This window comes from Geotrypetes seraphini, chromosome 10 (genome assembly GCF_902459505.1).
Source record: "Geotrypetes seraphini chromosome 10, aGeoSer1.1, whole genome shotgun sequence".
Lineage (NCBI taxonomy): Eukaryota > Metazoa > Chordata > Amphibia > Gymnophiona > Dermophiidae > Geotrypetes > Geotrypetes seraphini.
Genome location: NC_047093.1, coordinates 31,823,747 through 31,840,009, shown reverse-complemented (window position 1 = coordinate 31,840,009; position 16,263 = coordinate 31,823,747). Strand labels below are relative to the sequence as shown.

The window sequence follows — 16,263 nt, the reverse complement described above, 5'->3', positions numbered from 1 at the left end:
GCTGTTTTTCAAAGCACTTAGACACACAAAATACCCCTATGGTACTTTGTGTGTCTAAGTGCTTTGAAAATGAGCCCCTTTGTGTGTGTCTTTGTGGCTGTGTGCATGCAGTGGTGTAGTAAGGGGAGGGCAAGGGAGGCGGTCCGCCCCAGGTGCCATCTTGGTAAGGGTGCGGGCACGCATCCTCCTCCTCCCCGCCTCTCCGCTCACTCCCTCCCACTGCTGCGTGTATGCACCACTTCCCTACCCCCGTACCTCTGTAACGTTCCTGGCGTGAGCAGCAACCCCCAAGCTGCTGTCACGCCAGCGTTGGCTCTTTCTCTGATGTCACTTCTTGGACCCGCACCTAGGACGTGACACCAGAGGATGAGCAGACGCTGGCGCGAGCAGCAGGTTGAGGATTGCTGCTCGCACGTGGCAGGAGGGGGTGGGGAAGGAGCATGTGGAGGTGGGGGGGGGTGGAGAAGAGTCACCCTCGCTACTCCACTGTGTGCATGTATCTGTGTAGTTGTGCATTTGTGTATGCGTCTTTGTGGTTGTGTGTGTTTGTGCATGCACATATGCAGGTGTCTGTACATTTTTTGGTTATATGCTACAGATTTAGCCAACACAAGTGAAACAATTCATTTGCTTTCCTTGGCGATGGGGCTGGTAGAAGTTTGTGATGTTTCCAAAATCCTTTTAGATATTCCCAGACTAACTTCAGATGTGCTGGAACAGCTGGCGTCCCTGAAGGACCTGAAAGAAGACCTGCAAGAAAATAAGCAAATGGTAAGACAAGGGAAGCGGAGCAAAAGTTTGGTCTTGCTCAAAGTCGTTTGACCTGTTTGTAAGTAGAGAATTATTTGGTTCCAAATCTGTTTTGATATCCCAAAGAGTCCTGATGCGGATGGAGTCACCGGGCCATTCTTCCTTCATTCGTGGGTTCAAAGGTAGGCTTACAGTGCAAGAGAGAGTTTCTTGTGGACAAAAGTGCCACAAGCTCGTACCTTTTACATGCACGAGTTCGACTTAACCATTAGGCAAACTATGCAATGGCCTAAGACGGAAGTTTTTGAAGGGATAGCAATGAAGTTTCAAGTTTATTCAAATCTTGATAAACCGCTTTTATAGTCAAAGCGGTTTCCAATTAATACAAAGCTGCAGGCCAAAGCAAAATAATAGAGCATAACCGCCCTGGTGCATATAGTTACCCACGAGGAGTATGGGTCAGTTTTGAATAGTTTTACGAAATCCTTCTCTAGTGCCAGAACCCATAAAGTTAATTTCCCTTCTTTATTTCAGTCATTTAATGGCGAAAAAGGACCTCAGTGCATGTTAATCAGGTTTTCTATTCTGCCTTTACCTATTCAGTTCAAGGTTTGATTACATTATTTATTTTAAGTATTTATAGACTACTTATAGCCTAAGTGGTTTACATTCAGATACTCAAGTCCAGGTGGGCTCACAATATGACTAATGTACCTGGGACAATGGAATGTTAAGTGACTTGCCCAGGGTCACAGGGAGCAGTGCTAGGCTTGAGCCTGCAACCTCAAGGTACAGAGGCTGCAGCCCTAACCACTAGGTCACTCCTCCACTTATTACAAGAGGTTGGGTCAGTTACCCAGGAAGTTGCCCAATGGACAGTTTGACATGGACATTCAATAGGGTAGATCTGTAAAGTTACTAATACAGTTAAATCATAGTTACAAATACATAGTGCATGCTATCTGGTCGCTAACAAGAAAAACAAATAAAAACACAATCATTGGTCCTAAAATAAATTCCACCAATTATCATCTTGTATTTAGCAATTAACCCCTCGTTTTACAAAACCGTAGTGCGGTTTTTTGCACCAGCCACAATGGTAATCGGTCCAACGCTCATAGGAATTCTATGAGCATCGGAGATATTACCGCCACGACCGGTGCTAAAAACTGTGCTACAGTTTTGTGAAAGGGGGGGGGGGGGCAGTATGTAAATGTCCAAATGAAGAAATCGCTTTTGCTGATATCAGAAAAAAAAAACTGTGCACTTATCTTGAAAGGAAGGGAAGAATTTAACTCTCTGGCTTCTTCCCTGGTTGTTTCAATAGAAGGTTCACTCTCTGTTCAAGGATACTGCATTACTACTGCAACACCGGAAATAGAGAAGACAGAGCATTAAAGATTTTTTATATTACAAAGGTGATATCTGCATTTTGGTCATATAATCTTTCTTTCTAAGGATGCATTTGATAGTTAGAAAGTCTGATTAGGAGCCTCCAGTGGCGTACCAAGGGGGGGGGGGGGGGGGGCGATCCGCCCCGGGTGCACGGCTTGGGGGGGATGAATAGCCGGCCAGATCCGGGTCCTCCTGCCCTTCCTTTCCTCCTGCTGCGCCGCTACAATCCTAATTCCCCCCGCCGAAAAGAAGTCATTCCGATGTCAATTCTGACGTCGGAGAAAATGTTCCGAGCCAGCCAGGCAGTGATTGGCTGGCCCGGAACGTCCTCTCTGACATCAGAATTGACGTCGGAAAGACTTATTGTCGGCGGGGGAGGTAAGATTGCAGGCGCGGACCGGGGGAAAGGAAGAGGAGAGGCACTTTTTTTTTTTTTCTGTGGCAGGGAGGGCAGGATGTAGGCAGGCAAGCTGGCTGGTTTTAACGCAGCAGGGAGGGAAGGAGATAGGTAGACAGGCAGGCTGGCTTTGGGGGTGGCCAAAATCTGGAAGTAGGAGGACATAAGAAGGAGACACTGGGGGCACTAAGGACACGGTAAGGAGGCACTGGAGGCACCATGGACATGGGACGGAGGCACTGGGGGCACTATGGACACAAGACAGAGGCACTGGGGGCACTATGGACACAAGACAGGGGCATTGGGGGCACTATGGACACAGGACAGAGGCACTAAGGACATGAGAAGAAGGCACTGGGGGCACTAAGGACATGGGAAGGAGGCACTATGGACACGGGAAGGAGGCACTGGGGGCACCATGGACATGGGACGGAGGCACTGGGGGCACCATGGACATGGAAAGGAGGCATTGGGGGCACTATGGACATGGGACGGAGGCACTGGGGGCACTATGGACACAGGATGGAGGCACTGGGGCCACTAAGGACATGGGAAGGAATGAGGGAGGGAATAGAAAGGGACAATTGTTGGGCCTGAGTGCAGAAAGAAAGAAATGAAAGACAGGATACACAGTCAATTAATAGATGTCTCCTTTTGATGAAAAAAATAAATGGTCACGTTACTCTGATTTACTTTCTCTGCAGCAGAGTCGGCAGCCGTGCTGAGGTGCAGGAAGGTCCCGTGCTGACTCGTTTGCTGGCTCTGCTCCAGAAGAAGTAAGTTACGTCGGAGGGGGTGGACCCGGCAGACGCAGTCATTGGATAATTTGCCACAACTCCCTGCGTCTGCCGGGTCCACCCCCTCCATCGTAACTTACTTCTTCTGGAGCAGAGTCATCAGACGAGTCATCATGGGACCTTCCAGCATGCGGCTGCTGAGTCCGCTCCAGAGCAAGTAATTCGGAGTGGGGTGGACTGGCAGCAGGCAGCTACAATTATCGTGCATGAAGGTAGAGAAAGGAGCAGGATTGCTGGAATGGAAGAGTGGTGGAGGGAAAGAAAGGGGGCAGGGTGATATGGAAGGGTGGTGCTGATAAAATTGATGTACAGAGAAAGGGGAGAGACATAAGGGGGAAGGATATTGGAGGGAGAGAAAGGGGGCAGATGCTGATTGAAGAGGGGTGGATGGCGAGAGAAAGGGCAGACATTGGACTATGCTGGATGGAAGTGCAGATGGGAGAGATAAGGGAGCAAATGCAGGAAGGAAATAGGAGGAGAGAAAGAGGGGAGCAGACGCTGGATGGAAGTGGACAGAGAAAGGAGAAGGTACCAGATGGAAGGGTTGGAGAAATAGGGTACATGATGGAAGGAGGGGATAAATAAAAGGAGGGCACATGATGGGGAGAAAAGGATTGAGTTAGGGAAACACTGGAGGGTGAGGGAAAGAGGTGGCAAGCTTTAGATAGACAGTAAAAAAGGACATTGATGAGACGGTAGTAAGAACGTAATCTAGACAGATGCAGAAAATAAATTGAAAAGGAAAATGAGGGAAAAAAGGGAAAGGGATTGCAGAGGAGAGGTGTGGGAGAGGGAAGGAGAGGAGAGAGATGCCAGACCAATGGGGGTGTAAGGAGAGATAGAAGGGAGGCATACAGTTTCTGGAAGGGGCATAGAAGGAGAGAAGATGCCTTATAGGGGAAGAGAGACGGCAGACAGTGGATGGAAGGAAGAGAGTTACAAGAAGATGAGGAAAGCAGAAACCACAGAAGACAAAGGTAGAAAAAAATTTTCTATTTATTTATTGCTTTAGGAGATATGTGTCACTGTTTCAGTGGTGTTGCATTGTATGCAGAGTCCAGCTTTTTGCTGGTTCAATTTAACCTTTGTTTATGTATTTCTATTTTATCCCCCCTTTTACAAAACTGTGGAGTGTTTTTCAGCGCCAGCCATGGTGGTAGCAGCTCTGATGCTCAGAATTCTATGAGCGTCAGAGCTGTTACCACCGTGGCTAAAATCCACACTACAGTTTTGTAAAAGGGGGAGGGGTTAGTTTGTGATGACATATTCCATACTAGGCAAAGGTGTTTTCTGTGTTCTGTGTGTTCGAAAGACATGGTTTTCTGTTAGGATTGACGGCATAGGATTGATCTGTACTAGTCTGGCTTGTTTAGTTTTACAAAGGGTGTATTGATGTTGTACTGCTCACTGCAGTATGTAAGATGCTGCCTTTTCCTAGGTACTCATGTGTGACGTGTGGCTTGTTACTAAAAATCATATTTTTCATACAGATGGGGGGGGGGGTCAAAAAATGATGGGCCCCGGGTGTCATATGTGCTAGGTACGCCACTGAGAGCCTCATTTCAATTCCACTTCATAATCTCTCTGAAGTACATTGCTCTCTCCCTTCCTATTGTTTTTTCCCCATAAATGTCTTATTTAATATCAACAATTTGTATTTCTCTTCCCATCCTTTCCTTGTTTTAATATGTTTGTAAGGTTAGTCTTTAATATGTTTTGCAAGGTTGAGTTTTTACCGTTTGTTTTGTTGCCCCCTAAAAATTTGTAATTTTATTGATGTGTACATCGCTTAGAATTTTGAATAAGCGATCAATCAAATTTATAATAAACTTGAAACTTGATAAGCGGGCAAGAGAGTATCCTGCCTGTTTAAGCCACCTACCTTCCAATATTCAGCAGCAATAAACCAGACAGTGCTGTTGAATATCACCTCTGACCGCTCATTAAAATAAAAATGGGCAGGTCAGGGCAGTATTGGGGGGGGGGAAGGTAACATTAGGAAGGATACCTAAGTGGGTGCATTTAGGCCTAAGTGGGTGAATTTAGCTAAGTGGGTAAATTTAGGCCAGCTCAAAAGTTGTCTTAATTTTTCCTATGTAACTATGCGGGTGCTGACACTGGCCTCCTGACAAAACCTCCTCCTTCTCTTCTCCTCTCCCCTGCCTGCCACCATGAAGATGTATCCCCACCCCAAACTCCCCCCTTACTATAGCTGCCGAGAGAGTTTGTGGCAGCCATTTTCATAGGGAAGTCGCATGGGGCAGGAGTGAAAGGGGCCCCCAACAACCCCCAAAGACCACCAGGGACATCAGATAGGCACAGGGGCCTACCTAGAAGGTGGGGGGTTGTGGGTGGTGTCATTTTGAGGGGGAACTTTTTATGGGGGCAGGCTGGGAAAGAGGGAGGGAAGGAGGAGGCATTGTTGGAGGGCCAGGAAAGGGAGAAAAAAATATTATGCAGTTGTTATCCGATATTCAGCCGGGATGTGTATAAGCCCGGCAGCCAGAATGGGTCAAATTAGCCCCCAATATTCAGTGCTGATACCCAGATATGACACAGCACTGAACATGCGCACTAATGTAGCCATTGACTGCGTTTTAAAAAATATTGACCTGTGCTGGCTGGCCAGTTAATTGCCAAATATAGGGCGATACTTGGTGAAGTTTTGGGGGGACCAGTGATAGTGTTTTTGATTGGTCTTTTTTTAGTGATTTGATAGCATGCACTGAGGTCCTTTTTCTCACTGAATTTCTAATTTCTGCCACTAGAAAAGGATTTTGTTTAACTTTTTTTTATTTTATTTTCTGTGAATTATTTTTGAATAGCCATTTACCTGGATACATGACTTTTGGAAGTTTGCTTTCACTATACACTGTGAACTAAAGAAAGACCCCACCAACCAAAATGTTTTTTGTCGTATCTTCCACAGTACTTGGCCGATTGAATGAAGTTGAAGCAAATTGTTGTAAATATTTCCCACCGCACCACACTACTTTGTGAAAGTTAATTGTTGCTATGGGATATGCAGAGAGAGGCAAACGACAGTTTGTAAACAGTCTCTGTATCAAAATGGTTTTCACTGCAGAAGATCAAATTCTGATAAAGAACTTGGTTTTCTAAAAGGTTACAGCAGTCAATGATTGTTGAAAGAGTTCCCACAGAAGGGTTGGAACAAAAATGGCCTTGATGTGCTTCTGCACAAGATCCAAGCAAGGGCACTATGGATCGTAACAGCGGATGACCATGCTCAATTCGCACAGAACACGTTGACGTTGTATGCAATCTTGTACTGAGCCAGGAGGACATGCCGCAAACACACCGATCAACTTGCCAAATAGCAAGAAAAGCAGGAATAAGCCAGACAATTGTGGTTACGATAATTCGTGATGATCTGAAATTAAAATATCTTAAAAAGTGTCATGCCCAAGAGTTAACATTACACAACAAAGACACACGCCTGAAACAGTGCAAGTAGCTTTTGACCAAGTACCCAGAGCACAGCGTCAGCTCCATCTGGTTTACAGATGAAAAGATATTTACAGTAGCTCCACCGACTAACACACAGGAATGATCACCTGTATGTGCCTTCAACAACACTGATGCGTGAGGTTAATGCCAAATGTCTACTACGGACCCGCCCAACCTTCAGTCAATCAGTCATAGTCTTGGATGCAATCTCGAAACTCGGATTCACAGATCTTCATCGATCCTAGGGTTAAGATCAATGGCACATACTACTGAGATGTCCTCTTGATGCAGAAGTTGTTGCCAGTGATCTGTCGCTTGTCAGGAGACTACTTTATTTTCCGACAGGACAATGCTCCAGCACATCGGGCAAGGGACACTGTTGAACTGCTACATTGGGAGACCCCCATACTTCATTGGTCCAGTCCTCTGGCCTGCAAATTGACCAGACCTAAAACCCAGTTGACTACCAGATCTGATACAAGAATGTATCTACCAGACAGTAATATCTGATGTTGAAGACCTTAAACAGCGCCTCACCTCTGTGTGGGCTGAGCAGAAGCAGAGCGTCGTTGACAAGTCCATAGATCAGCGGTGGCCAAGGTTTAGGGTGTGTCTTTGTGCAAAGAGAGCACACTTCAAACATCTGCTTCACTGAAACATGACTTTTTGACTTTACATTTTTCTGCAAGATACGCCATAAAACATTTCAATGTGTTTTTATTCAGTTCACAATTCATTTTCAGAAGGTAGTGTTGTAGTGCGGTGGGAAATATTTACAGCACTTTACGTCAACTTCATTCAGGACACGATGCACTAAATTTCATAAGAATCGGCCGAGTTCTGTGGAAGATCCAACAAAAAAAACATTTTGGTGTGGTTTTTTGTTGTTTTTTTTGTTCACAGTTTAATATTTAGGAGTACTGTATGTCGTTTAGTTATACATTTATACTGGATTGTTATGAAAGAGATGATTTTGGGATCATGATAATCGCTGGATTTAACTCCCCTCCCCCCCCCCCACGCTTTTACTAAGTCGCGGTAGAGGTTTCTACAGCAGACTGGAGTGTTAAATGGTCCAAAACTACTCTGACGTTGGAGCAGTGGCGGAGCATTTAGTGCCCCAGGCTGCAAAAGAGGGCCTTATCAAAATTTCAGAGGGGCTTTTGTGGCCTGAAATATAATTTAGGGGAGGGGGAAGGGGGCAGTGCAAAGCACTGAAAGTTTGTTTAGAGCGGTGGTTCTTAAATCTGTACTGGGGGACCCCCAGCCAGTTGGGTTTTCAAGATATTCCTAATGAATATGCACGTGACCTGTATTGACCACCTTGAAGATGGGATTCTGGGCTAGATGGACCATTGGCCTGACCTAATAAGGCTATTCTTATGTTCTTCTGCATACCTGCCACCTCTATTATATGCAAATCTGCCTCATACATATTCATTAGGGATATCTTGAAAACCCGACAGGCCGGGGGGGTCCCCTAGGACAAGTTTAAGAACCACCGGTCTAGAGGGTCCAATGCTTTTGCATCGGTATTTAGTCCCTGCAAAAGGCTTAATTTGCCCACTAGCTTGCCTAATTTAACCCCCTATTTTATGAGATTTTGAAATATTGGGGTTGATATTCAAAGCAATTTAAGTGGCCGGGAGAGGTTCCTAGCCACTTAAGTCATCTGTGCTTGGTTATTCAGAGGCACTTAACTGGTTTGCGCCACTGAATATTACCACAGACCATTAAAGTGAAAGCTGGAGATTTTGTGGGCAGTCGGGGGGGGGGGAGAGGGCTGAGTCAGCACATATGGAGACCATGTCCAGGCATCAACACTGAATATCCAGATTTATGCTACTGACTCTCTCTCTCATGCATTTAAGTGCAATATTCAGCACTTAACTGCTTAAGTTAAATGGCCAAATTGGACCACATAAAAGTTAAAAACATAATGGCAGATAAAGGCCAAATGGCCCATCTAGTCTGCCCCATCCACAGTGTCGCTTAGGCAGTTACAGTTAAGTGTTGAATATCGCATTTAACCACATATGAGATAGCTGGATGAATAAAGCTGGATATTTAATGCTGATGCCCGGATATGGCCTAGTATTGAATATTCAGGGATAACATTGGCAGCAGCTATAAAAAATAACCCACATTCACTGCCATCTTCTGAATCTCTTTTCCATTGCCTTTATAAACTGAACAAAGCATAAATGTGTTTCATATTCTTGTGGACCAGTTGATTATCAAGGGTAAGATAATAACTTCCTGTGTTCTTCGCCATGGGGAATAAGTGTTGAGAAACATAGAATATGTCGGCAGATAAGGCCCATCTAGTCTGTGCAGTTTGCTTACTGGTGCAGTTTCCCAGATCCCAGTGGATCGCTGCCTTCTTTTCCCCTTCACTTCTTCTTAACAGGGTTTCTCGAATTCTGCTTCCACCGTCTCTACTGGGAGACCGATCCATGCATCGACCACTCTTTCCTTGAGAAACATCTTCTGATGTCCTCCTTGGACACACTGGTCTGGGTGAACATTGGACCTCCCTCTACCTTTGTTCCCACTTAAACATATTCCCACAAAGTACAAAATATTCAGTGAATGCTTTGGTTACAAAAGTAGTGGGAAAAAAATCATCATATAACAAGTTAGTAAGAAAAACCCAATACGGATTTGTGACAAACCAATTATTTGAAGTAAATCTAATTTTATCTCGGACAGAATAACAGGCCTTGTAGATAAGAAGGAAAATGAAAATGTGATATATCAGTAAGGCTGATATATGATGTCTCACATGATATTCTTATAAACACATATAGGACACACAAAAAGGGACAAACCCCACGCAAAGTCAAATACCAAAGAACAAGTGGGGAGTGGGATAGACTGCGTCAACCTGGATTAGACACTCTTTATTTATGCAAATCAACTTAAAATATAATACATATAAAAATGCAATACATTTAAAATAACACGAAAAGTCCAAGATATAAGTCCTATAAGCAATGACCCAAAAGGTTCTGTATCCAAAGATCCGACACAGTCCGTGTTTTGGCCTCCAAAGGGGAGGCCTGCCTCAGGGGCATAATATGTCGGTGTTTGTTTCAGGCTACCTCCATTTGCTCTGGCCAAGATTCTGTTACAGCCAGGGCAGGATTAGTTTGTCGAGGGCCCCTAGGCATATGTCCACTGATCCCCCTACTCCCCCTCGCCCACCCAACCCCATCCCCACCATGCCTATTTACGCATTTTCTTATTTACTTCTTTATTCCCACTTTATTTCTTTTATTTTAAAATTCAAAACAAACAATAAAGATTACTATACCAGTGCCAGTGTACAGTTTTTCTTATATGCAACCTCCTAACATCTCTGAACAAAACTCCCCTTCCTTCCTAGAGGAAGAGATCTTCAGCTGGCAGGGCTTTGGGAAGCCCACCAATTTATATTTTGCATTTGGATAGGAGGCAAGCAGCATGACAGGAAGAAAATTTAGTGCCCGTCATTTTATTGGACTAATACATTTCTCAATTAGCTTTCAGGTCAGTAAATTATACTGCTGTTACAGTATCCCTGTCCTGACCCGAGGAAAGGTGTTATGGTCTCTGAATTAGTAAAAAAAAAAAAGTTAAAATTAGTCCAATAAACAGGATCACCTTATTTCCATTTTCTATTAATAAACGATTATTAACACAGCTACAATAATACTTTATCCTAAAGCAGAAATAAATAAATAAAACAAATACAATTTTTTTTCTACCTTTGTTGTATGGTTTCTGCTTTCCTCGTCTTCTCATCATTTTCTTCCTTCCATCCACTGTCTACCATCTTGCTTCCTCTTCCATAGGGCATTTGCTCTCTTTCTATGCCTCTTCCTTCCATCTCTCTCTCCCCCCATTGGTGTGGCATCCATCTACTTCTCTCCACCCCCAACCATCTGCCTCCTCCTCCCCCCATCATGGTGTGGCATCTATCTTCTTACCTTCCATCTCTCCCTCCCTCCTTCCCAGCCAGCAGATTTTAGCATCTCTCTCTCTCCTCCTTTCCTCCCCTCAGATCTGGTATCAGTCTCCCTCCTCCTTTCCTCCTCCCAGATTTTAGCATCTCTCTCCTCCTCCTTTCCTCCCCTCAAATCTGGTATCTGTCTCCTCCCCTTCCCCCCTGCTCTGGGATCTCTCTCTCTCCAATCCCTTCTTCCTGTTCTTCCTGGTCTTCCTTCTCAATTTATTTTCTGCCTCCGAGGCTGACTAGTAAGAGAGAATTTAGACAATTTCCCTCTTTCATTATGTCTACCTAGAGTTTGCCACCTCTTTCCTTCACCCCTTCCAGTATCTAACTCTATCCTCTTCCCCAATCCAGCATGTGCCCTTTTATCTTTCTCCTCCCCACTTCCTTCCAGTGTCTGCTCCCCTCTCACCCCCTTCCATTCAATGCTACCCCCTCCCCCACACTTCCATTCAGTGTCTGTCTACTCTGTCTCCCACATTTCCATCTACTGTTCACCCTCTGTCTCGCCCCTTCATCCACTGCCCTCTCTGCCCTTTCTATCCAGTGTCCGCCCTCTCTCTTCCATATGGCATCTTTCTATGTCCCTTTAATACACTGTCTGTCCTGTGCCCCTTCTCTCCTTTCATTTCAGCTTCACCCCCTCTCCATTTTTCTGTCTCCATCCCTTCCCCTATGCTCTGGCATCTCTCTCTTCTCCTTTCCTTCCTACTCAACCTCATAGCCTAGCATCTCTCTCCTTTCCTTCTTTTCTATCTCTTCCTCCCCCTCCATGCTGTGGCATCTCCTCTCCTTCTTTTCTCTCTGGTCTGGCATCTGTCTCCTTAGTTTATCTTCCCTTCCCCCATGCCAGGTATCTTTCTGCTCTCCTTCCCTTCTATCTCTCCCTTTCCCCCCCCCCCTCCATTATCTGGCATTTTCTCTCCTTCCCTTCGCTCTCCCTCCATGGTCTAGTTTCTTTTTTCCTTCCCTTCTCTCGAAAACCCGTGGCATTTACTATGCTTCTGCTGCCGCCTCTGTGTTTGGTAGCCAAGCTGGAGGTAAAGGGCGACATCACCCCACACGTTACAAGGTCCGGTTTGGACCTCTCAGACATGCCGGTTAGTGGCCCAGGGTCCCTTGCCCTGCCTTCTGGAGAAACCCCAGTGAAGGAACAGGACGCAACCACTTGCTTTCTCTGGTGCTGGAGTGGGAGAGGGTGACAGAAAAGTTGATGGGGAGAGCGGTACTCACCCATTTTTGTTTGGCGGTGCTCTCCTCGGGGGCAGACACAAGCGGAAACTTTCCACAGGGCAGGAAGGTGACGCTCAGAACGGGGCTGCCACATGCTGCCCCTGGTCCTTCAGCTGTCCAGACACGTGCCGCTGTGCCGCATGAAGGAGATGCGCGAGACACATCTGCAGCCAGCTCCCAAGAGTCTCGCGCCCCGGGGCCGGAGCTTGCCAGGTGCGCCATTCCTGTTTTGGAACGCGCAGTGTTAGAGTGAACTGAACCCAGGCGGGGGCTCTAACACTGCGCGCGCTGGCTTCCCTTCTGAAACAGGAATGACATAACTTCCTGTTTCAGAGAAGGGAAGCCAGTGCGCGCAGTGTTAGAGCCCTGCAGCCTGAGTTCAGTTCGCTTGTGGGTAAGAGGGCAGTCAGGGACTGGAAGGGAGGAAAGCTGTCCTCACCAGGCAGTTGCCTGTTTGCTCTGGGGCCCCTCTGGTATTTTTGGCCCCTAGGCATGTGCCTACTGGGCCTATCCTTTAATCTGGCCCTGGTTACAGCACCACTCTCCTCAAAGTTCATAGCCTCACACGGCTCTGAGGTTAGGCGGTCTGGAGTCAATCTAAGCTCCTCTTTCTCTTCAGTCATTTCTTAATCAGGACTGCTCACCTCAGCTGTCTGGTCTGTGTGTGAGTGAAACTCCATCCCATTCTGAGCTTCTTCCTGACAGGGACAGAGTTTCACTTACACACAGACCAGACAGCTGAGGTGAGCAGCCCTGATTGAGAAATGACAGAAGAGAAAGAGGAGCTTAGCTTGACTCCAGACCTCCTAACTTCAGAGCCATGTGAGGCTATGAACCCTTTTTATGTACCCCCACTTTATGTATCATTTTAATGTACAACACTTTGAATTTTATGATTAGCGTTTAATCAAATTTTAATAAACTATGAAACTATGAACCTTTTGGGTCATTGCTTACAGGACATCTATCTTGAACTTTTCATGTGATTTTAAATGTATTGCACTTTTATATGCATTATATTTTAAGTTGATTTGCATAAATAAAGAGTGTCTAATCCAGGTTGACGCAGTCTATTCCACTCCCCACTCATTCTTATAAACACACCATACAAACTGCTGCTTGGTAGGGACAGAGGTGGTGCAGCAAAATGAGACTCGAAAGAGTAGACATGAACCTGGAAGGCCATGTCCAGTAGGGTTCCATAGAAGCTGGTCCTGGGTCTGGCTGTATTCAGTTTAACAGCCTGGATAATGGAAGAGAGAACACTCGTAATAACATGTATGAGCGGGAGGAACTGTAAACATCGCAGAAGTTGAGATTAAGTATGATCCTGACATTTTAGGGAAAAATCTAAAAATAAACGGAATGAGATGCAGCAAGAATGAATAGAAAAGTTACATTCATAAGTTATAAAAGTGGGAATGATTGTGGCACTGAGAAAGCGGTAAAGAAAGTCAATAAAATTGTAACTTGTAGGATAGGGCCTGGGGGCTATGGTAATAAAAAATGAAAATGCAGTATTGAGAGGTATTAACGGGAATATTACATGCGAGATACAAAAAGTTATTATTCATTTCTATGCAACATTGCTAACCCACTCCCAGAGGGTTGTCCTTGATATTGGACCCACACTCTACAGCTCACTAAAAGGCTGACTTTTCAGTCATGGCCCCTTATTTTCACAATCAATTGTCTCAGCAGATTTAGGAGGAATCCTACTATTTGTGATTCTGTAATCCTGGTGATAATGAGGCAGGAGATAACTAAATAGTGGTGTTTATTTTATTCTGTATATTGTTTTATTGGTTATATATAATCTTAAGCTGCTTTGCAAATCACTTTAATGATTTTTATAGAAGTGATTACATTGATATGTTATGTTAAACAGGTTTTCTATTCTGCCTTTACCTATCCAGGTCAAGGTCAGATTACATTACAAGAGGTTGGGCCAGGAAGTTACAATGGCCAGTTTGACAGGGACATTCAATAAAGTTGCTAGTACAGGTAGATCAGTACAACTATTAATACAGTTAGGTCATAGTTACAAATACATAGTTACAAGTTCAAATAGGTCATCGTTGGCTCAGCATTATGTCCCAGGAGTTGCATTAGACAGTTTAGAAATTGCCTTTTACAATTACCATTTCAGTTACTTCCAGGTTGGCTCCCTGTCTTGGTACAGGAATACTTTTAAAAGTTTTCTGAACCTGAGATGTTGGTCACAAGATCACAGTGTAAAGTGGTAGTTGGTTCCAACATTTTGCTAATTGATATTGGATGGATAAGGTAATTTGTCTGTAAGACTTTGCATTGTTGCATGCTGGGAATTTTAAATGGAAAAGATTTCTGGTGGAGGCACCCTGGAGTAGGACGGCCAACTCTGTTAGGTAGTCGAGGCATTCTCTGTCAGGATCTTAAAGGCAGTGATGCCTAATCTAAACTTGATCCTTTCGGTTATGGGCAGCTAGTGTAGTTTTATATATGATATAAATACAGTAGAATTAATTAATAATGAAAAGTAGCTTATGTATATATGTTATCCACCTAGATAATATGATCTTTGAAGATCGGCTGAAGGAGCTGGGCTTATTTCAGCCTGGAGAGGAGCGAAAAAAGACTGGATAAGTTGTCTTAAATATATCAAAGGAGTGGGTTACAGTGTTCAGTGGTTTTCCATATCCAGTGGGGAAATGATAAGACATAATCAATATACGAGTTGTAGCTGGAGAAAATCAAGTTAGAAATTAAGCAGAATTTTTTAACCTATAATATCGTACTGATAGATCACATTTGTGCAAAAAAAAAAAAAAACTGAAAGCAGAAGAGTGATTTGGGCAGCAAATATAATTTATTTTAACTTTGCAGTAGGAATGCCTTTGGGAAGTAATGAGAAGGAGTTAATGTTGGAATTGGACGGGGGCTTTAGGGAAGACGGTGTTGGTGAACAGGTGAACAGGTTGTCTCCTGCGCTCACTTGTCACGTGGGAGGCAGAGTAACTTTGTGCCTGTTGTAACTTGTTGTTGAAATATACACTTCTCCATCCATATTCGTGGTGGATACATTCAAAGACGGGCCTGCGAACACCTCCAGAAATACACAAATAACATTTTCATATCATATTCACAGGTTTTGGGTATAGAGCCCCACGAATACCGTGAAAACGCGAACAAAACTCTTGTTCAATGCTGCTATTTGCCACACCACGCTGAAGCAAGTGCTAAAAAAACACGCTGAACTTTCTCGGCACTCCAGGCTGACATCATTTGGGTGTCAGAGCCATCAAGACAAAAATCACGAATAACTGAAGTCATGAATATGGAGGGAGAAGTGTAAACAGTTTAAGCTGAGAATCTCGGAGAGAGCGAGAACCATTAGGCCTTGTGCATGCGCAGATGCTCAAGGCCCAGGCAACTGGAAGGATCTTCGTTCACCGGCACCGGCACATCCTGGGGCTGCGTGCCGGTGCCAGATGGTGTAAGGCTTCAGTTCGGGCTGGTGGGGGATGCCGGTTCGCACGGGGAGGGGGGGCGTTCAGGAGCGTGAGGGGGGAGCAATGCCGGTTCTCGGGGGGTGGGGAGGAAAGCAGCACCACTGGCTTCGGGGGGGGGGGGGGGGGGTGGGAACAAATCAAGCGAGTTTCCCTTACTTCCTATGGGGAAACTCGCTTTGATATACGAGTAATTTGGTTTACGAGCATGCTTCTGGAACGAATTATGCTCGTAAACCAAGGATCAAGAGCATTGTTACGAGAAGAAACAAAATCATTTCAAAGTATGACATTCTACATCACCTGAATTCTATATGTATGCAAAATTACAGTCAGATAGAAGACTCAAAGTATATATGTTCTCAAAGCCTTTCATATGAAGCCAGTTTTGAAATATATCCTGGAATATAAAACAGCAGAGTTGATTATTCCGGACAACAAAATAACCCCCTGTTCATCTTCACAAAGGGGCTGATTCTATACGTGGCGCCTGAAACAGCAGGCACCTAGAAAATGGCGTCTGCTGCAGGTCAATCACATTCAGGCGCCACTTAGATAGTCGCGGCGACTGGTGTTTAACTTAGGCGCTGCTAATATGCGCCAGGGTTTTAAAGGCATTTATTTCCGGTGTCTAGGTTCATCATAGAATCGCACTTAGCGATGCTTAGTAATACCTAAGTCTAACTCCGCCCCTAAACACGCCTACTTAGACATACAGCAACACTAAGTGTCACTAGGTGC

At 44.8% G+C, this 16,263-nt stretch overlaps 1 protein-coding gene across 3 annotated transcripts in view; it reads left to right on the top strand.

The window, feature by feature from the left end:
* Positions 1–16,263, top strand: part of QRICH2 (glutamine rich 2) — a 128,591-nt gene that overhangs the window by 28,605 nt on the left and 83,723 nt on the right. For all 3 annotated transcript variants that reach the window (XM_033961364.1, XM_033961362.1, XM_033961363.1), the window contains exon 6: positions 686–771. In XM_033961364.1, the coding sequence (XP_033817255.1) occupies positions 686–771 (86 nt within the window). The remainder of the gene's footprint in view (positions 1–685; positions 772–16,263) is intronic.